The sequence below is a fragment of the Danio aesculapii genome, chromosome 15, assembly GCF_903798145.1.
Source record: "Danio aesculapii chromosome 15, fDanAes4.1, whole genome shotgun sequence".
Classification (NCBI taxonomy): Eukaryota; Metazoa; Chordata; class Actinopteri; order Cypriniformes; family Danionidae; genus Danio; species Danio aesculapii.
The window spans coordinates 46,931,505-46,954,200 of record NC_079449.1 but is presented as its reverse complement, the minus strand read 5'-3'; the positions used below and the strand labels follow the sequence as shown (position 1 = coordinate 46,954,200).

Sequence of the window (22,696 nt, the reverse complement as noted above, 5' to 3'; positions counted from 1 at the left end):
AAGTAGAGTAGCTAACAGCTTAGCTCACTACATTTTTCAAGTAGCTTTCCCAACACTGCAAACAACTTTTCCCACAAGCAGAAAAGAGTATCAGTGTATAGAAGGTGCTCAGTGTCATTCACACAGCTACTAAACACACACATAAAATGAAAGTCATGAAATAAACATTGTTTATCAGCATTAGATGTAACATAACTCTCTAATGTACATCACTGATGGAGAAACAGCTAAAAGATCCATAGTGATGTCAATGAAAAGCAGAAAAAGTCATGCAGGGAATTCTGGGAAAGTCAGTTTACGGTTATTCGCTGTATATATTAAGGAAACATACCGTGACCTAGGTTATGGATTTTTACTGTAGCATTTTTACCGTTGAAATGGCAGCCATTTTTACGGTGTACATATGAAGTTAGATTTCACTGTGTTTCAATAAAGGCATGTCTAGTGCTTCCTGAGAACCGAGGCCTGATGTTTAGTTTAAAAGTCCGTCTGTGATGTCGTGTTGATTAAATCACAGTGACATGTTCCGCGACCTCTGACCCCTGTGAATAGATGTCTCTGTAAACCCGTCCGACATCTGTTTACTCGTCCGTTTAAAGCAGTGGACTCCCAGTCTTTCACTGTCTGTCTCTGCTGATTTGATCTAGCCCTCTGCTCGGAGCATTTTAATGGTCATTTAATAGCCGTGAACATGATGAGAATCATGAAAAAATGACACTCGCTTTTACCATGTTCAAACTCTCGAACATTTATACTGTGAGCTTTGTATGTTGGAGCTTTTTTGTGTTGTCTTTCTGTCACCACAGAAGCAGACGCCGCTGGTGATACTCTGATATGACACTATCAGTTCAGTAACAGACCTCGGTTTAGTCTGCTGTATTTGACATAAAATAGGGCACGGTTCAGTTCTTACAGTTCTGAGGAAGTCTGCATATTATACAAGACATGAAATCGTTGATGCGTTCTATTCATTATATACAGTTGTGTTATATTAGGTATTTAAAAGCACCAGTTTCGTTAACATTATATGCTGCTTTTTGAATGGCAAACTTGCATCCAACTAGTGTAATAATTTATAATAATACTCTAATGAAATACAACTTTAAAAAAACTATAGAATCATTACAATTGATTATACAGTTTTTGTCTGAAAGCTTTTAGTCTCTCCAGAAAACCATCAAAGCGCTGTTTAATTCATTTATGTTTATTCTCTAGTTAGAGTTAGGTGTAACGCGTTCCTCAATAATGCGTAGGGCCAGACGGAATCTGCGGATGTTTATTGCTATTTCTGCTGAGAATTTTGGTATCTGCAGATTTCTGCGGAATTATTTTGGAATTATCATAACTAAAACCGTAATATGTGAAATACAAAGTATATTTGTAACTTTTATTTAATGTTTACAATGCAAATCCAATTAGAATCACTTTATTTGGTAAACAAAGCAAGTCTCTCATATAATATCTCTACTAAAAGACAGAAAATATGACTTAACAAGCTGCATTGTACATAAATCAGATGAACATTTTCATATTAGTCAATAATATTACTGAAATTAATTTAAAAACATGAATAAATATAGATTTGCACACATTTACCCATGTAAATGAACAGAATTAATGATGGGCTAAACATCTGCTGAATTCTGCGCTCGCAGATTCCCTGTGGGCCTATGCGTTACTGTATTCTGATAACATTTTTGCAGGAATGCAGTAATGTAAGAAATTGCATTTTAAATTTGTGTAATCTGATTACAGTTACTAAAGTCAATGTAACTGCATGACTTGCGGTACAAATGTAGTTTTAAAAGAAAAAAAATGCTTTTAAATCACGTTTTCCGCTGAAATGTCACTTAAGTATGCGCTTTTAAATTGCTGGAGAACGCGAGCTGAAATGGTTGCATTACTTTGACATTACTTTGATTTCATTGAGCGTAAAAACAAAAATATTGTTGTGAAAAGCAGTCTATGTTCAGTTTCTAAAGAACTTTCGACTGCTTTTAAAATGACCAGCAACTTGTTCAAGCACTTGAATAGAAAGCATCCCATGACAATACTCCTCACCAAGGAGGATACTACTGTTCAAAAACACGACGGCCCAACTCAACCTAAACAGGCTACACTGAATTTTTTTGTGCGGGATCAGAAGTAACTTCAAAGTAAAGTAATTAGTACTCTGACACTTTTTTACATTAAGTAATTAGTAATCAAACTATTTACATTAGGTAATTAGTAATCTGAAGCTTTTTACATTAAGTAATTAGTAATCTGAAGCTTTTTACATTAAGTAATTAGTAATCTGAAGCTTTTTACATTAAGTAATTAGTAATCAAACTTTTTACATTAGGTAATTAGTAATCTGAAGCTTTTTACATTAGGTAATTAGTAATCTGAAACTTTGTACATTAGGTAATTAGTAATCTGAAACTATTTACATTAGGTAATTAGTAATCTGAAGCTTTTTACATTAGGTAATTAGTAATCTGAAACTATTTACATTAGGTAATTAGTAATCTGAAGCTTTTTACATTAGGTAATTAATAATCTGAAGCTTTTTACATTAAGTAATTAGTAATCTGAAACTGTTTACATTAGGTAATTAGTAATCTGAAGCTTTTTACATTAAGTAATTAGTAATGTAATCAGATTACAATTTTCCAGTAGTAATCAGTAATTTGTAATCGATTGCTTTTTCAAAGCAACTCAACACTGCATCTAATTAGGCTTTTATAATTTATTATAATTTATGCAGATGAACTCCCTAATAAAATAATCCCAATCAAATATTACATGTCATTGCAATTTCTTTTTTTTTCAATATCATGCAGCCGTGCACACACAGTAAAGCCTAAAAAGTCAAATTAAAAATTAAAAAAGTAAAAATTAATCATATTATGACAAGTTACATTTATTCAACCAGCAAGTTTATTTATTTATTTATTTATTTATTTATTTATTTATTTACTTACTTACTTTTTTTTTTAACTCCGGCTTCTCCCAAAAGATAATACGATGATGTACAAGACACACTCCTGTGAAAAAACATTTCTCAGCTTTTAGCTGACAAAACATTAACGTTTTGCAGTGGCCCAGCCAGTGTACTGATGTAAATCCAATTGAGAATCTCTCAAGGGAGCTAAAGATCAGGGTGATTGCAAAGAGACCCTCCAACCTTAAAGAGTTGGAGCTTATTGCTAGGGCCAAACAGAATCTGTAGATGTTTTTTGCTATTTCCGCAGAGAATTTTGTAAAAAAATTTGCAAATACTAAAAACTTAATATATAAAAATGCTGTACTTGGATCTTTTACTTAATGTTATCAAATCTAATCCTATTAGATTCACATATTTGGTGAACAAAGCAAGTCTCTCATATCATATATCTACTAAAAGACAGCAAATATTACTGTCTATTTTAAATATTACTATTATGAAAATAGTCTATTATTTACAATACAGTTTGTAAATAATAGACTATTTTCATAATAGTCAATAATATTACTGAAATGAATTTAAAAACTCAATAAAAATAAATTTACACACATTTACATGAGTAAATAAATAGACTCAACGATGGGCTAAATATCTGTGGATTTCCGTGCACTCAGATTCCATGTGGGCCTACATATTGCTAACGATGAATGGGCAAAAATACCATTAGAGACAAATTCGGATATTACCACCCTCTAACAAAACAATAATACATCATGATGCAGACTGCAACGCAATCTTGACTGCATGAGGCAGCATATTAATTCTCTATGTGCGTTTTACTGGGTTTTACTTTCAATTTTGAGTCCATTTCAATTTCTTTTATACAGACACTATCATCTTCTGAACGGAAGTTATAAATACCTTTGCAGTGAAAAACATGGTACAAGATGTCTGTTACTTATCTCTTAAATATGAATTAACTATGCACTTCTTTATGGAGACACTGGATTGACCATTCCACGTTTATACTCTTTCTCAAATTCTTCTCCATTTAGATTGGCGCTGCAGCTCTGTGTGGAGATCTCAAGGCCTTTCTCAACCAAAACCTGTCCAAAGGTACTGTGACTGTGCTATTCTGTAATATGCACCGCACCACATTTGTCCGCAAGTGTGTACGTCATTTCAGGAAAGAAGTATTTGAATTCTGTTATACATGGCTTGGGTTTTCAAGTGCAAGGTCATTCGGCTTGAATAAACCCTTTCCTTATGTTTTAATTTTTGAGTTTGGTAGTAAAATAGATTACTGTCAGGCTATAAACTTTTATGTCGTACCGTTGTCATGAAAGGTCAAATAATTAACAGTGACTGCCTAAAATATATCTTTTAATGGCTTAATTTTACTTTTGTTAAAAAAATATCTATAATTTAACATAGTATTTGCTAGATACTAACAATTTAAAAGCTGTAAAAGTCTGAATTTCTTTGGTGTAGTTAACCATAATCTTCATTTACTACTCATTCTTAATCCCGACAACCATCTTTTAACCTGTCTCTTTTTATTGAATGCATAGAAAATGTGTTTAATCCATCCATTGTGTGTAATGAAGTCAACATGAGTGGATCCTTGTTGTTATCAGAATCAGAATCAGAAAGAGCTTTATTGCCAGGTTTGTTCACACATACGAGGGATTTGTTTTGGTGACAGAGCTTCTACAGTGCAACAGGATTACAGAGACAGGACAAAAAAAACAGATAATAAATATATATTTTTTAAAAATAGAAGTAAGTAGTGAGTGCAAATATACAGATTGACAAGTGTATGTACGTGTTTATTACTATATACAATGTTATATGTGCAGCTGTTATGTGCAAATTGGCATGTAAAGTGTGTTGTTAAATAAGTGTATATGTGTATAAAAGTGTATAGCAGTAGTGATGTTGGCTCCACAATTATTATCATCAAGTGTTCATGAGATGGATTGCCTGAGGGAAGAAACTGTTTCTGTGTCGGGCTGTTCTGGTGCGCAGTGCTCTGTAGCGTCGACCAGAAGGTAACAGTTCAAAGAGGCAGTGTGCTGGGTGTGAGGGGTCCAGAGTGATTTTGGCAGCCCCTCTGCTCGCTCTGGATAAGTACAGTTCTTGGGGAGTAGGAAGGGTTGTACCTGTGATTCGCTCAGCAGTCTGAACTATTCGACGTAGTCTTTGGAGGTCGTATTTAGTAGCTGAGCTAAACCAGACAGTTATTGATGTGCAGATGACTGATTCAATGATGGAGGTGTAGAACTGTTTCAGCAGCTCCTTTGGGAGGTTAAACTTCCTCAGCTGACGAAGAAAGTACAGCCTCTGTTGAGCATTTTTGACAGTGGAGTCAGTAGCCGCATTTCCACTATCGGGCCAGTGCGAGCCAGGGCTTTAATCGGGCCAGGCCGGGCCAATAGCGCGGGAGGTTGAGAAATGAGGCCGAAATCATGTCGCGTTTCCACTGTCGGGCTAGTTGCTCGCAGCGCGTCACGCAAACACCGCCCCCAGAACGTCCCCCGAATCAAACGTCACACAACCCGTCACACAACCCGCCCACTTCAGCGGGAACAAAAAACTCAAATTATAACCACAAACACAACCTGGCATCACTACGAGAGCTGGAAGATGGAGAACACCGAAGCGATTGCTTTTTTACTGTTTGTGGTCTGTTGGTGTAAGGCCAGACAGCGATCCCTGGATAAGGACATTCGAGTTCGGCGGCATTTACTTCGAACACAGATTTTGGCTGCATCCATTTTTTCTTCTTCTTAGTGAGTTGATCAAGCGCGATAGCAAAACAAATGTAAGGGAAGAAAGCATCTTGACTCCTCTTTACCTGACAGGAAAACTCCGCCTTTGTACATAACCCCGCCCCGAAGCCCCAGTTGGCCCTCCTTGGCCCAAGGTATTCGGCGGGCCGAAAAAGGCGGACGCTGGCCCCAAGGAAGCCCCGCTTTGGCCCGATTACTCCCCGGAAGTGATAGTGGAAACGCGACTGGCCTTGGCTCGCCCTGGCTCGCTCGCTTTAGGCGCGATAGTGGAAACGCGGCTAATGTGAGTGTGTTCTCAAGCCATACAGTGACTTAGGTTGTGAATCTGTGTAGTGTGCACATGAGTTGTTGTCAGTGGCTGTGCATGTCACTTTTCTCAGTGTTTCATACACTAATGTCGAGAGAATCACATGCTATGATTGATTGCGGCTGGTCCGGCCTCAACAATCATCGATAAACCAATCAGAATCACATTTACGTTCTTGGGGAACGTTAATTTAATGGACAGTCTCCCTAAACTAAACAACAATCTGCCTACCAGCTCAAGCTAATCCGACTCCCATCAGAACATGTGTTCATTGAGCAGCCACACATCTCTCCATATCTCATGCTCTCTGGGGCTTTCCACTGCTCTCAGATCAGTCCAGGCCAGAGCAAGCGAGTGCCCATCGCCTGCCTGCTCTTTGACTGCCGTTTCTGCATCAGGAAGTGGTGCAGCCGGCACACACACACTCGCGCACACATTGAATGCAGCCGCTGTGAGCGCGTTTCCCACTCGGCATGGGTGAAAGTCCAAGTGCGGGTGGGTGGACTCCTTCTGCGCTCGCTCTGCAATGCCTGGCCAGCCTCTCAAGTTTCCACTGAATGGTAACAAAAGGGACACACACAGAAAGAGAGAAAGTGTGTGTGTGTGTGTGAGCAAAACCAGGTCCCAGCCTGCCTTGGAAACATGCTCTCCACTCCTCTTCAGGTAAATCCTGCACCCCTACTTTTTTTTTTGTGCCGTCTTTGTTGCGTGCATTGAGGGATTGTGTCGGAGCAGCTGGGACGGAGGCTGCACGTGTGTCAGGACGGCACGCTGAGAGGAACATACACACACTCTCTCTCTCTCTTTTTTGTTGTGGAAGTTCCTCTCGGTTTGGGAGGAGGAGGAGGGGTCCCACTCTACAGTACGTGTTGGACCACAACCTGAACTTTTGTATTAGGAACCCAGTAGAGTTAAAGTATGGAAGTGCTTGTCGTGCCGCTCCATAAACGAACAGGTAATTCTCATCTGGAGGAATGTTACTATCCAAAACTTACGATCATTTAGAGTAAACACCAGGCTTGTTATTTTCATGCCATCTGGTGTTCAAGTGTGTGTTTTTGTCGCTTTAGATCTTGGTTGTTGTGTTTAGCAGTCTCCGAGTCTCTCAGATGTCCCTTGATGTGGTTTTAGTTGCGTTGAGCGCTCGCTGGAGTTTTCTGTTGACTGCTTGCGCAGCCCCAGGAAGCAACGCTGTGTGTTTTCCTGGCTCATGTGTGTTTGCGCTCTATGATCTATCACGGGCTGCTCAATATCGGCGTGTGTGTGTGTGTGTGTGCTGAGGCGCTGCTCAGCTGTATTCTAATGTGGCTTCGCTCATTGTTGCTGTAAAGAGCGTGTGGCACTGACGCATTCCTGCGCCGAGGCCTCGCACAAAACCCCTTTAGACTGCAGCCCGTCCTGCTGCTGCTCTGCACGCTCGCCATCTGCAGCACTTTCAAAAGACTCATTCAGACCCCTCGCACACTTTCTTACTTGTCATCGGGAAATACTTGACGCATTTAGAGGAGGTTAGATGAAGGATGGACGGAGATTTACATTGGGACAATTCTCCTGATCATTTACGTCCTTTAAAAGCTGTGAGGATCTCCAGTAAACGCAGAAGGCATTGCTTTTTTGGATATAAAGCTGTCAAGCTAAATCAATATAAAATACATATATTATTGCATGTTTGGAAACTGATTTACATACCTTTCTTTGGATTTCAAAGTGTGCATGAGATCAAAATCGATAACTATTTGAACTTTACATGATGCTGTATTGTTTATCGTAAAACTGCTGCATTTGTATGTATCAAACACAAAGATTTACATTCAGACAATCTCCTGATCATTTACTCAATCTCAAGTGCTTTAAAAGCTGTGAGGATTTCCTGTGAATGCTGAAGGAATTGCTAAGCATATGAAGCCAGCATATGATACTGTATTGTTTATTGTAAAACTGCTGTATTTGCATGTAAAAAGCACACAGATTTACATTGGGACATTCTCATGATGAGTTTATTCAATCCCAAGTCTATTAAAAGCTGAGATGATTGACTTCGAGTGAATGCAGAAGGAATTGCTAAGCACCTTTTTTCGCATGTAAAGCTGTTAAGCTAATCAATATAAATACAGTTTTATTGCATGTTTGAAGAACTGAATAGATGTTTTTTTATTTGGCTTTTAATGTCTTCATGAGATCAAAATCAATACATTTTTCTCTTTTTTATATGAAACTATATCGTTTATTCTAAAACTAGGTTTTTTTTTAGCTAGCAAATACAACAAATATTTACATTCGTACAATTCTCATGATCGTTTACTCAATCTCAAGGCCTGTACTAATGACTTCCAGTGAACACAGAAGGAATTGCTTTTGTTGGCATATAAAGCTGTCATATAAAGTCGTCATGAGATCAAAATTGAGAGATTTCTTTTTTTATTTTTACATGAAGTGGTATTATTTGCTGTAAAACTGCAGTATTTGCATGTAAAAACACAAAGATTTACATTGGGACAATTCTCATGATCATTTACTCAATCTCATGTCCTTTAAAAGCTCTAGTAGTGATCGACTTCCAGTGATCACAGAAGGAAGAAGCACATGCTAAGCATATAAAGCTAAATCTAAATCAATATGAAATATATTTTTATTGTATGTTTGAAGAACTGAATTGCAGGTTTTTGATTTGGCTTTTAACTTCTTGAGATCAAAATCTTTAAAAGCTCTAGTAATGATCGACTTCCAGTGATCACAGACAGAAGAAGCATATGCTAAGCATATAAAGCTGTCAAGCTAAATCAGTATAAACTGTGTTTTTTATTGTATGTTTGAAGAACTGAATTACATATTTTCTTTCCTCAAATTAAGTCTTCATGAGATCAAAATCAGATTTTTTTCCGTGATACTGTATTGTTGGATGTAAAACTGCAGTATTTGCATGTAGAAAACACAAAGATTTACATTTGGACAAATCTCATGATTCTTTACTCAATCTTAAGTCTTTTAAAAGCTATAATGCTGTGTTCATTTTATGTTTACCAGCTTCATTTTCACGTCAAATTCGCTTAATTAGTGTGTCAAATTCACTTCAAAATCATGGGTGGGTCTTCTGTTTGTCTGGTCACTCTACTTTCGTTGCTAAATAGCTAACACGGTTTTTATTAAGAGTGTAGCTGTGCTTTATGTGCTTTAGGAAGGCTGAAAAACAGCGTAAATTTGTTCTGTGCCGTGTCTCAGTCCATTATGGCCCGTTACCACTGAGTGGTGCGGTTCGGTTTGGTACGCTTTTATGGCCATTTCCACTGTCCAAAGGTGTACCGTACCACTTTTTCGGCACCCTTTCGAAAGGGTACCAAACATGAGAAAGCGTACCAAAAGGCGGAGCTAGACGCGCAGCTGAACGCTATTGGTTTACAGAGAGGCGTCATTTGCTTGCGCAACAAGCCAGAATGAAAACCAAAAATCCGCCATGTTTAAAATACACAGCCGAAGAGCCGAGAGATTACAGCGGAATTATATATACATATAATAATGAGCCATGGTCGATCTGGGCTCAAACAAACCTTGTCGTCGTCATGATAAACAGCCACAAAGCCATGGAGTAGAGCAGATTTACCCTGTGCCCCGTAGTTTTTTACGAGCCAGTCTGAGATGCGAGCGGTTTCGCTTTATTGCTTGCTTGATGAGCTGTTCTCCTGTGTCGGCAGGAGGATTTCCACTCTGGACACCAACAACAGGCCATACATCATAATCACTCCCAAATTACAGCAAGCTACTAATTGGTTTACGCGGCGCAAATGTCCGCTGAGGTTCAGATTGTCCAACTCAAGCGAATTGCATGCAAGTGCTCAATTTGCGGCGTCTCATTCACGCAAACGAGCCGCAGAATGTCTATTCGTATTGTTTGAGGAACTGAATTACATATTTTCTTTCTTCAAATGAAGTCTTCATGAGATCAAAATCAATACAGGTTTTTTATTTGGTTTTTAACTTCTTGAGATGAAAATCAATAGATTGTTCTCTTGTTTTTACATGATTCTGTATTGTTTATTCTGAAACTGGGTTTTTAACATGCAAAAACAGCAAATAATGGGACAACTCTCTTGATCATTTACTTCGTCTTAAGTCCTTTAAAAGCTGAAACAATTGACTTCCAGTGAACGCAGAAGGAATTGCTTTTTTTATCCACATAATGTCGTCAAATTAAATCAATATAATATATATATATATATTCTTTATTGAATGTTTGAAGAACTGAATTACATGTTTTTTATTTAGCTTTTAACGTCTTTGAGATCAAAATCGATAGATATTTAATTTTTTTTACATGATACAGATTGTTGATTGTAAAACTGCTGATTTTGCATGTAAAAACACCCTCGTAAACATGATCAAGAACATTAATGACAGGTAATGGCGTCTGGACTCAAATGTTTTTACTAAGACATTTAGGAAATGATAATTATGCAGCCAATTCCTGCTTTATATTTATTTTTCAAGTGTGATCAGGTGGTTTTATTAGATATACATTACATATCTGATCATATATAGATATTTTAAATCTAGGTTATTCTCAGGTTTGCCATCAGTTATGCCAAATAGCATTGATAAATGTGTCTCGAATGATAAAGCAATTTGTCAGCAAAACTACTGCTTAAATTGCTCTAAGAAAGCAAAAATATGTCATATAGTAACAAAAAACAAGATTTTTGGTGTCAAATAATCCTTAAACAGGTCGAAAACGAAAATATGTAGCAGCAAGTTCCTATCTTTAATGAGTGATCTGGTCTCATGGCATCTAGCAAACAGTAATGTGTGCTATACCGTGGTTTGAAGTCAGCCTCTCTGACAGCATGCTGCTATCATGACCACGTTTCATTTCATTCATTAAATCCTCAACATATCTAATGTTTTCATTTATAAAAGTAATAAAATGCTGGTGTATAATCACAATAGGTTATAGTAAACATAGTACAACTGCAACTTTAGACAAAGACGCACTGTGAGAGCAGTAACACACACTTTTAGAAGATCTTGAAAGTTCATGCTGGAGTCTGTTTGAGTGTGTGCGTAGGACTCAGACATGCATAGAGTGGGAGTTGTTGGCATGTGCTGCTCATTCATACAGTACTGGGTGTGTTTACGCTATTGCGTGATTTGCAAGGCCCATTTGCATGCTTTTGCATCAGATACGCCACAACCTTTATGCGATTTGCATCTCCGTTTGGAGGAATTCAAAGAAAGCATTTAGGATCTCATGCTGAAGTATCTTGGCATTGATCACCATACTGTAACCTTCCCTCGCCCACACAACAGTCACTTCCTGAGCTCCACAAAGGATACTCATAGCTAAAAAGCACTGTTGATGTGTTGATGGTGTTGTGTTGGACTGGAAATAAAGAGATCACTACACAATAAAGGTAGCACCGTTAACTAGTGGTTTGTTAGCTGCCTATTAGTAAGATGTTGGCTGTTTATTTGTACTTACACTGAGCATGATCTGATTCTACATACCAATATCTAAACCTAAATAGTACCTTAATAACTATTAACTCTTAGGAGTTTGAGATAATGATTTTTTAATAAGATTTGCACCTTGAAATAAAGTGTAACACAAATAAATGATTTAAAAATCAACGTCACGCATTAGAGAGACATTATACAGTGACACTGGCTAATGTTGCTGTGATTTATTTATTTATTTTAACTTTATTTTATGTATAATAGGGTTGGGTTGATAGACAATGGCTTCGCCCATTGCCGATGGTCGATAGACATCATGATGCTGAGCCGGCATCGCGATCCTCCGACCAGTAACCTGCTCACGAAAAATACACACTGAGGCTCTGTTTACACTAAGTGAAGTTTCATAAACTAATTTGGAGAGGAGCACGTGATATGATTGAGCACGTCTGGCCACTCATCTGTAATCAGTAATAATCCAATCAGAGTGATCCTAGTTTACTATAAATGGATCAGTTTCTTCCTACTGCTCTATCTTCGTTTGGAAGAATCCCCCCTTCCACCCCATCTCCTCCTTTTCCTCCCTTTTCTAAAGGGGGAGCTCTCTAGACCTACCTGATCTCGGATCTCCTGATATGCTTATCGACCGGGCGGGAGCCCTGGGCTCAAATATCTCCGAGCTCAGGGTTCTCTCCCGGGACAGCATGCCAAACCTGCTTTATACGCCAAGCATATCTAAGAGGGAACTCTTGAATACATCTTAGTGGCATTTTAGAACGAAAACGATCCACGTCCACACTGGCGTGTCACCTAGCATTCCTGAACGACTCTCCGTCCACACTATACCACTGAAAACACACATCACATGACCACACACAGGCATGCGCTGCAGCATATGCGCACGTCTGAGCTCCAGGGAGTCAGCGAGTGCTTTGAGCACAAAACCCCAGAGAGCAGTGCACATCGGACAGCTTATCGATGTACCGATGGATGGCGTCTCACTATAGTTGTTAAACGTGATATTTAATTAAATTTTGTCTCTATTTAACGACTCTTCTGTCTTTTAAATCTATCAGGTAACGCGTCACAGCGTCAGTACACTGCTTCAATCTTTCGCTTTCACGCTTGTACTTAGTCCTTTTAGTGAACACCTCAGATACTGTTGGTTGGTTCCTGTTGGTTGTGCACCTTTTTTTACCAACATCATTTGTCAACGCAATTATAACGACACTGATCACTCTGCTTATTCATGCCAGAGTCCTGCGGAAAAAGTGATTGACAGGTGGTCATTTGTGTGTAACTTATCTTTATTTATGATTTTGTTATGGGTAAAACAAAGACCATGCTGGTCAGGTAGTTGAAACGGTAGGCTACAAATAATTAATTTGTTATGAATTCATAAATAATAAGTTCACCGCCGCCTACGACGATGATGTCATCGGCTATTGAGATGTTTCACGTTAGACATCGAACGATGCTATATTGGTCAACATCGCCCAACCCTAATACGTATTGTCAGTTTTCCTGAAGTTTGCAAAGGTATCCTAGCAGAGTAACTACCGGTGGAGCAAATCATATGCGTAAAACAAATTTAATTAATTGATCATTTAATTATTTTAGGTTGATCGCTTTGAAAGAAACATTCATTCATCATTTATACTTTGCTTATTTGTTTATATTTGTTATTTTTATATGTCTACATTAGTGTACAGACACAGTCAGACGCACTAGAACAATTAATTCCTGTTCTGTGTGATATCAGTCATCATAATAATAATCATGAGTGATCTTGAGCATCTTTATTATAATACAATAAACTCATAAAAGGCTTATAATGTAAAATCAAAGCTAGTAATCATAATTAGATGCATAAAAGACAGATCCATAAATGAATAATAAATCCCAAGCTATGTAATTTATAAATTTTCCAACCTCAGAAATACCATCGCCTTCCTACTCAATGACTGGGTAGCCCAGGTACACATTGATTCCACAGCTGAGTATCCAAGGTCTATGCAAAGAGGGTCGTTACACAAAGTTTTTTTTTGTGTGTGTGTGTGTAATTGTGCAAACATCCCCTTCAGGTTGTGGTCCATTTGTGGTATTTTTGCAGTCAAATGAAAATCCTGGGACAAATTTGAAATGGAAAATTGAACTCATTTGGCCAAAAATCCGAAACCGCAAATGCTTTTAATGGCTATTTATTATTTTACTCCATAATATTATTGTGTAGACCAGGCACGTCAAACTCAATTCCTGGAGGGCCGCAGCTCTTCACAGTTTAGTTCCAACGTTGCTTCAACACACGTACAATACCTGTAGGTTTCAAACAAAACTGAAGACTCAATGAGTTTGATTGTTAGCTGTGTTTAATTAGGGTTGGAACTAAACTGTGCTGGGCTGCGGCCCTCCAGGAATTGAGTTTGACATCCCTGGTGTAGACCTTTTAAATGTGTGTTAAACTGTTGTATTAAAACTGTGAACTAGTCGAGAGGTATAACCAAGACAGCACAGTTGCTCTATATTGCAAGCAGCAGTAACGAAAGGCCAGTCCCATTATTTGACTAAACTTTGCTTTCGCTAATGAGAGTGTGTGGTTCATACCTGTATACGTTATGCGTTTGTGAACGGAATATTCAAAGAGCTTAATATTAAGCTTTTTTTATCTTTGATCGCACTGCTGCTCTTGCTTTTTGGTTGACCCGGCAAGAAATTGGTCTTCGTATGGTGCAGTGAACGCATGGGTTTCATAGCTCAGTGCTTTCTGCATCTGGTGTGAAAGGAACTACATATTGCTCAGTGATATTGGCTGGACAAAGTAAAACCAGTGCATTGAATGATGTGTGGCTCAGCATAACCTTATTCTTGGACTTATATTTAGGGTCATATTTCCCTTTTGGCCATAAACTGAAAATAACATGTTTAAAATGAGTATATTTGCTTTAATTTAGAATTTTTGGCGGGAAAAACTGTGGTACATCCCTAGTTTTTGCTGTAGAATCTTTACAAATGTTCAGTAAATTCTATGGAATAAGGGTACCCCCTTATATTTTAAGGGAAGAAGGATGTTACGTTTTATGTAATGTTTTACCAGCTGTAATAAAGAAATAAATACAGAAATAAACATTCAACCGCAGCCATTCATGGACCAAAAATAACATGTCCTAGGGCTGGTACTCTTTCATCTCTATCAATACTCCTCTTTTTATGCTTTCATGCTCCTCATGTTAAATCTATCATCATTCCTTCAGCTTTGTCCCTGATTTATCAGGGGCTGCCGCAGTGGAATGAACCACCAACTACTGCAGCATATGTTTTACACAGCGGATGCTCTTCCAGCCGCAACCCAGCAATGGGAAACTCATGTTAAGTAGTGAGTGATTAATATGATGAGAATTAATCAGTTCATCATCATCATCATCTTCAGCATCAGATTGCTTTATAAGCGTAGTTTACTCCAAAAATCATTTATCCTTTCTTGTTCTGCTGAGATAAAAGACCATATTTTGAGGAATGTTTATAACAGACAGTTTATGATCCTACTGACTTCCATAGTTCATAAAAACAACAGGCTTTACATATTGAAATGTGCAATAGGTGATTCTCCAAACCAAGAAATGGCCGTCAATCAGAATATTTGGTCTGAATGTTCAGGCACACTGTGCAGAAATAGCCAGAATAACAGGCATGGTTTGTTATTCTAGTACTGTTATTAACTGTACTAGCATTTTTCTCTCTGGTGACTGACACATGATATATTGTCGAAATGTTGTCTGTTTGTCTGGTCTGTCTGCGTTCATGCTTTCACAAGGTGTGGCTTTGGATGGTGATTTCCAGGGAGGTTGGGACTTATACTTCCAGTACTATACACTTTCCAGCTTTTCCAAGATGTCCTACTGCATCTTTAGCTAGATTTCTGAAATCAAATCTGAAATCAATTTAAGTAACAAGTATTTTTAATGTCTACATTAATGTACAGACACAGTCAAGCATACACACATGCACTAGAACAATTTAATTCCTGTCCAGTGTCTGCTTTTTTCTTTAATTGTCATAAGTAATATACTTGATCTTGGTTGTACTCCTCATGTATTTGTGTTTAGTATGCTAAATGTTTTGGTATGGTTTATTTCAGTTTATTCAACACTCATGTGAGATAAGTGTGATGCTAATTGAAATATGGTGTTTAAATAAATGCTCATTGTACCTTACTATCAAAGCAGTGCTACTGTTTATTTAAGATTCACACAGCTGACATTAATCATCATAATAATCAATAATCATGAGTGATATGAGCATCATTAATATAATACAATAAAAATGCATCAGAGGCTTATAATGGGAAATCAAGATGAGTAATCATGAATTATGAAAAAGGATTGATTTAAATGATTAAGAAATCCCAAACAATGTAATTTATGAATTTACAACCTCAGAGACGTGTCATCGCCTTCCTCCTCAAAGACTGGGTAGCCCAGGTACACATTAATCCCACGGCTGAGCTTTCAAAGTCTCTGCAAAGAGCGTCTCTCCATCTTTAGGGTTAAAATTTGGGTGCTGGTGAAAGATCAGCTCTCCAATTAAGAGAGAGAGAGAGAGAGAGAGAGAGAGAGAGAGTAAGGGGCTGCTTTACACCTGGTCACTTCATATGTTTTTCTGATTTGTGAAAACAGTTTCATTTACAGTTTAGCAGATAAATGCGTCTCTGTTTAACATGTTTGAATTAGATTTCTAAATCTCGTGCTATATGCAAATGTAAAAAGGTTACACCGACTATAATGACAGATACACACCTCATGATGGGATTGTGAAAGCTTTCAATTCATCATGTGATTCCTACTAGAAAGCACCTCCTTTGTAATAGTTTTATTTTCCAGCATGATAATAATCCCAAACACACTGCTAATGTAATCAAATCATATTTGGAGAGAAAAACAGCTGATGAAATCTAGACAGTCATGAAATGGCCTCCACAGAGTCCAGACCTGAATGTTATATACAGTATGTATAGGTCGGGGGTCGGCAACCCGCGGCTCTAGAGCCGCATGTGGCTCTTTAGCGCTGCCTAGAGGCTCCCTGGAGCTTTTTCAAGAATGTTTGAAAATGGAAAAAGATTGGGGAGGGAAATATATTTTTTGTTTTAATATAGTTTCTGTAGGAGGACAAACATGACACAAACATTCTTAACGTTTTCTAATGCTGTAAAAGGTGTAGAATAAATATTAAATTTCAACATTTTTGTCAATGAAGATTTGCGTCATAGCCTGCGACACACGTTTCTATCAGCAGGGCGGGATGCCAGGCAGGTGGCTGTTGTAAACAAACCGGCGGCTGAGTGATGGGTCATGGATCCCAAAGGGAAGAAGAGAAAAATAACTGAGGAGAACAGAGGATGCTGCTGCGTTTTACCCTTGCACTGACTTGCTTGGCATTTGCACAGAAATCAAACTTAAACTGTATTAATTTGATTGTATATACTTTATCTTTTCAAAAGGCTGCTGTTTTATTTTTATAAATGCAGGCTGCGTTTTATTGCACTCTGTTTGTTGCCCCGATGAGGGCCACGTTATGCACGTTCCATTTTGTTGTTGTTTTTTCGAATCCTCAAAATAAAATTGACATCAAAAATCGGATTTCTTTATTGCATTTCTTTAATTTCATCAAAGCAATGAAACATGGTTCATTAATATTGTAATGAAGTTAAATTCGAGGCGGCATCGTACAACTGAGTAGTCATGTGGTGCTTCATTCTCTACAGGATGCGCTGCAGGGAAAATAAACATTTAATCATGAAGGCTCATTATGTATTTGTAGCCAACTTAGTCATTTTGATAGCAGGCTAATATAGATATATAAAGCATGTGTTGCCTTCATTATAAGGCTTTTAATTTTTTGCGGCTCCAGACATACTTGTTTTTTGTTTTTTTGGTCCAATATGGCTCTTTCAATATTTTGGGTTGCCGACCCCTGGTATAGGTATAGGCAGTATGGGATTTACTAGGAAAGAAAAATAAAGGTAGAACAGGCTAAATCTAAGGACGAACTCTTAGAAATGCTGATAGACATTAAATAGCACATCATTTCCTAGACTGCAGTTCTGCACAGGAAGTTATGCCAGAGGAGAAATGGTCATTCCCAGCTAAGCCTAATTTCTCTCAAGGTTTTTTTTTCTTTCACTTTCGTCAATTGGTGAAGCTTGTTCCTCCACTGTCGCCACTGGCTTGCTTGTTTTGGGACTTGTGGAGCTGCGCATGGATGAATTTGCTCTTCAGTGTTTGGACTTTCAGCTGTGAAAATTAAACCACACTGAACTGAAAACTGGACTGACACAGTTTCAGTTCACTAGATCTTCTATGTGAAGCTGCTTTGACACAATCTACATTGTAAACGCGCTACAGAAATAAAGGTGAATTGAATTTCCAAAAAGACGCAACAAATAAGTTCAAGCTGTTGCTTGGTGCTTAAGATCTCACGTTAATCCTAGACTTTTGATGCTAGTCTTTAATTCCAACAGTAATTTTGTTCTGAATATTGTGTACATATTTCCCATATGTTCTGTTTGTATATTAAAGGTATAGCCAAAAGTAATGACCCTGCACTTGTTCCATACCTTTCAGATAGATTTGTGCAAAAGTCTTGAATATATTTATTTTTTGCTCTCATAACCTTTTAGCTTTTATTTGTGACCATTAGCTTGACCGTGTTTGTGTTTGCAGGCAACATTTCCCTGTTAACGCCGTCCAGCTACAGCCCAGCCAACAAGATCACACTAGGAACGGTCAATTCAAATGTGGGAGCCCAGATGGTGAGTGTCATCGCACCCGTACACAAACAACACAAGTCATTAAATACATGTCAACAAGCATTTCATAATCCGCACAGATTCAATTAAGACCAGCAGACTCCAGGTTGACTCAAATGGTCTCAAAGCAAGCAAAACAAATACATTCATCGAGATGTTTGCAGATTCATCACATTTATCATTCATTTCATGAACTGTTTGGTTTATTTTGGAATGGTTTAAAATGATTCAGAGCAAGTTTAAGAAGTAAAATGCACTAAATCTGGTGAGTGCAGTGAAAAATAAAGTAACACTTTAGTAAATTTAGTAATATTTAATTTGTTTAATTACAGCCTATGTGCATTGTTTACTAAATGTAGTAAATCTAATGAATCCTTTTTGCAAGTGTGTAGTAACGTGCTGGAATTAATCTCATGTGGCGTTTCTATAATTACTCTGGTAACACAACGTTACTGTAGTTTTCTACAATTACAGGGTGTTTTATACTAATTCATCACAGTTTACTGTAATAAAACTGCAGTATTTAATTCAGTTTAATCAGTTATGACTGTAGTTAATCCATCATTCATTAGGAAAAAGAATTGTAAATACTGTATCGTGTATGGTTTAATAGACTTTACACTATAGTAGTTGCTATAAATGAGTATTTTTTTCATGTTTGAAGCGTGACAAGTGTTCAGATCTTTAAATCACTTTAAACATCAATTCTGACTATTAACTAGTGGCTTATTACCTGTGTATTATTAAGATATTTGCTGTTTGTTAGTACTTCTAAAGTACATATATGATTTAATTCTACATCCCTAACCATACCCAATATCTAAATGAACTACTACCTTATTAACTATTAATACACTACAAATTAGGAGTTTATAGAGGCAAAGTCGAGGGTATTTTAACACAGAATTGCACCCTTAAATAATAATTATTTTATAATCATTAAAAAAAAGTATTTATTTTTATGCTATGCTATAAAGCAGGGGGGTTCTTAATCTCAGTCATGGAGGTCTGGTGTCCTGCTGATTTTTAAAGCTGATCAAGCTCTCACTAGGCTTTCTAGAAACATCCGTGCAGGTGTGTTGAGGCAAGTTGGAGGTAAAATCTACATGACACCAGACCTCCAGGACTGAGTTTGAGAACTCCTGCTATAAAGAGACTTTGCTATAGACATAAATATGTACTGTGTTTGTTTTCATGAAAAGCAAAAATGTGTCTAATGTACAATAGTTCTGCTAATAATGTTTTAAATTGCTTTAATCTGTGAACTGATTCATAAAACGATTTGAATCATAAATAAGTGATTCATCAAAATAATCTTTATTCTGTTCAAGTGGTATTCTGAATCTCTCTCTCTCTTTGACACTAATATTTTTGATAAAATGCAAACATATTTCATTTAAAATGTAATTTGTAATTGTTTTAATTATTATAAATTTTTTTTGTTGCAATAATTCATTTGAATTTATATAAACAGTGAGAGAAATGAGTATTGAACACGTCAGCATTTTTCTCAGAAAACATTTCTAAAGGTGCCGTTGACTTGAAAATTCCACCGGATGTTGATAACAAGCATATGAAAAGAAAACAAGTCTAATTAGTTTACAAATTAAGTGATGCATAATAAAATCAAATGACACAGGGGAAAAGTACTGAACACATGAAGAAAGGGAGGTGTAGAAAGGCAGTGAAGGGCCAGACAGTAGCTGAAATCTCTCAGTAGTTCTTCAGCAACCCTCTGCCCTTCCTCAGTGTAAATGAATATCAGCTGCTTCAGTCCAACATCCACATTAGCAGCATGATGAAGATGAAACCAGGGTGGACATTTCAGCAAGACAATGATCCAAAACACAGCCAAGGAGACTCTTAATGACGACTCTCATGTGGAGAATGAAGTCACATGCATTGCTTATGTGTCAGTTTTTGCACAGACAGAGTGTCAAAATCTTGATGGTTCTGTGGGTCTCGTCTATCAAATCTGATCTTTGTTCTATTTTCTTTTGGATTCGGGTCAGGTGATTGGCTGGGCCATTCTACAGCTTGATTTTCTTTCTCTGAAAGCATTTGAGAGTTTCCTTGGCTGTGTTTTGGCTTAATGTCTTGCTGAAATGTGTGTATAATTATGTATGTCTGTTTAATAAAACTTTATTTAAATACACCATATATATATATATATATAACTGAGTTGAAATAAACTGATAAAATATTAATTTTCAAAAGGGGGTATACTCATTTATGAGGAGCACTAGTATATATTGCACTTATTGTAAATATAATCTGAGGCATTTCTACTTGACCATTCAAATTCTGTTCACCCAAATGTGTAAAATGTAATATTTATTAAAAAAAAAAAAAAAAAAAATCCATATAAATCAGTTTATTAATTTATATGATTGATTTATACCATTTCACTTATGCTTGTTCACATTTTCTTCATATTCTGTGACTAATGTATTGCTCATTGTTAGTATTTTACAATTATCATACTGTATGTGTCCATCTTATTTGAATATTTGTCCTGTAATTCCTGCAGTAGCCACTAGTGGGCGGTGACGTCCTTGAAAAACAGTGATTTACTGACGCCAGTGAGTGTGTGTTTGTGTGTGTGTGCGTGTGCAGTAGATCACTGAAGGGTCTGGAAAGAGGAGGGTGTTTGTGTGGCTGAGCAAAAGAGTGAAATGCTGATAAGATGCAATCACACACACTAGAGTTTAAAGGGAGAAAAAAACACTGCTGCCAATGGTGGAAGGTTGATGAGTTCAGAGGTAATGGCCAAACTTTAAAGGGACAGTTCACCCAAAAATGAACATTTACTCTCCCTCAAGTAGTTCCTGAAAGAACAAAACTGTATGGAAACTGTTGAAATCCATCGCAGGAAATGCAAATACTATGGAAGTCAGTGTTTTCAAATTAATATATATACGCCCGAAAAGACTAGATACAACCATTTTCAATGGGTTACATTATATTCCATATTCAAAATATTAATATTCATACATAAGTAATGACAACATATTTCAGGCATAGTTTTATTTTAAATTAAATGATCTGAAATGAAAAGTGATCCCTTACTGTACTTTTTCAGTGGAAAGAAAGTGTAGCTTTAATTGCAAATAACTCATTACACCCAACACTGAATATAACCAGTAATAAAGCAATCAATATTTGAGTGTGTTTTTGTATTTTGAGCCTTAAATAGAGTCTTTGCACGTGTTATCAAATGATTCTAGTTTTAAATATACTAGATTTTTTTTTGATGTATAACCTTAGTTGAATTGAATGGCATTTTAGTTGGTGTCTTTGGTAAATCATGATACAGGGTGGTCTAAAAAAGTATTAAAGTTGATAAATCAATGTAGAGAAATTTAAGGCCCTTATAAAAAGTATTAAAATGTCTTAAATTCAATTTTGCAAGGTATTAAATTTTGTATTATTTTTGATTATGCATTGTATAGTTATATTCTAAAGTTTGCCTGAATTAGATCTGCGACTATCAGGATGCTGTTTAGTTTATGAAATCAATGAAGTCCTGCTAGATTTCACATCCGGCTGCTTTGTTCACTGCAGTAATCAACGCAGCACCATTATTTCTGCAGCTCTATAGGCGCCAACTTGCTGAATTAGCTAAATTTAATAGATTTTTATTGAGTAGATTAATAATGTTTTAGTTTTGTATTAGTTTCTTTTATTAATATTTAATAAATATACTGTAAGTTAAAATCTCGCCAGTGTTTCCGGTTAACCTAAAGTGGTTTTAAGGTCTTAAAATGTATGGAAAGAGTCTTTTAAAAAGGTCTTAAAAGGTATTGAACTTCACTCTCTGATTCCTGTATATTCTCTGGGATAGTTCTGGCTGATACTCGGTATTATTTTCTCAGAAAAGAAATATATTAAAACATCACACATTACAGGTCTGTTTGCGACCTGTTTTTCCCAGCAATCGCAGTAGTACTGTCTAGGAAACCTGTTAGGAAACAGCCATTATTTTATCAGAAATGCTAACATTTACCAGACAATAGCTACGTTTCCATCCACATATTTTTTATGTGCATTTTGTATGAAAACATATGTGCATAACTGACACGGAAAAACGTTTTATTCGATAAGAAAAGATGCGCATAAAAAACAATAGAAACACTTTTACTGAACAAATTCCAGTATGTGCGTTGAAAAAGTCATGTGATTTTGTTATAGGAGATCATGTGATGATGAAAATGTGTGCGACTCATATGCATCTGATATCCTTTGTCTGATAACGTTCAGTTTATTTTTATTTATTCATTTTATTGCTGCTTTTTCAGGTTACTTATTTAAAATGAGCTGAATCAACACAAATCTTGAGGTTTTTTTGGGGGGTGGGGGTGGTTAACTTAATTGTTTTCACAAATTTAAGTGGATTGAACATAGAACAATTAAGTTAGCTT

General features: G+C 36.8%; 1 protein-coding gene across 6 annotated transcripts in view; it reads left to right on the top strand.

Annotated features, from left to right (window-relative positions):
- tfdp2 (transcription factor Dp-2) overlaps positions 1 to 22,696 on the top strand; it is an 85,122-nt gene that overhangs the window by 32,669 nt on the left and 29,757 nt on the right. For 3 of the 6 annotated variants that reach the window (XM_056473737.1, XM_056473734.1, XM_056473736.1), the window contains exons 3-4: positions 3,985 to 4,045; positions 18,190 to 18,278. In XM_056473737.1, the coding sequence (XP_056329712.1) occupies positions 3,985 to 4,045; positions 18,190 to 18,278 (150 nt within the window). Of the gene's footprint in view, positions 1 to 3,850; positions 3,870 to 3,984; positions 4,046 to 6,506; positions 6,692 to 6,738; positions 6,984 to 18,189; positions 18,279 to 22,696 lie in introns of those variants that run through there. The other 3 variants (XM_056473738.1, XM_056473740.1, XM_056473739.1) reach the window with 3 other exon arrangements.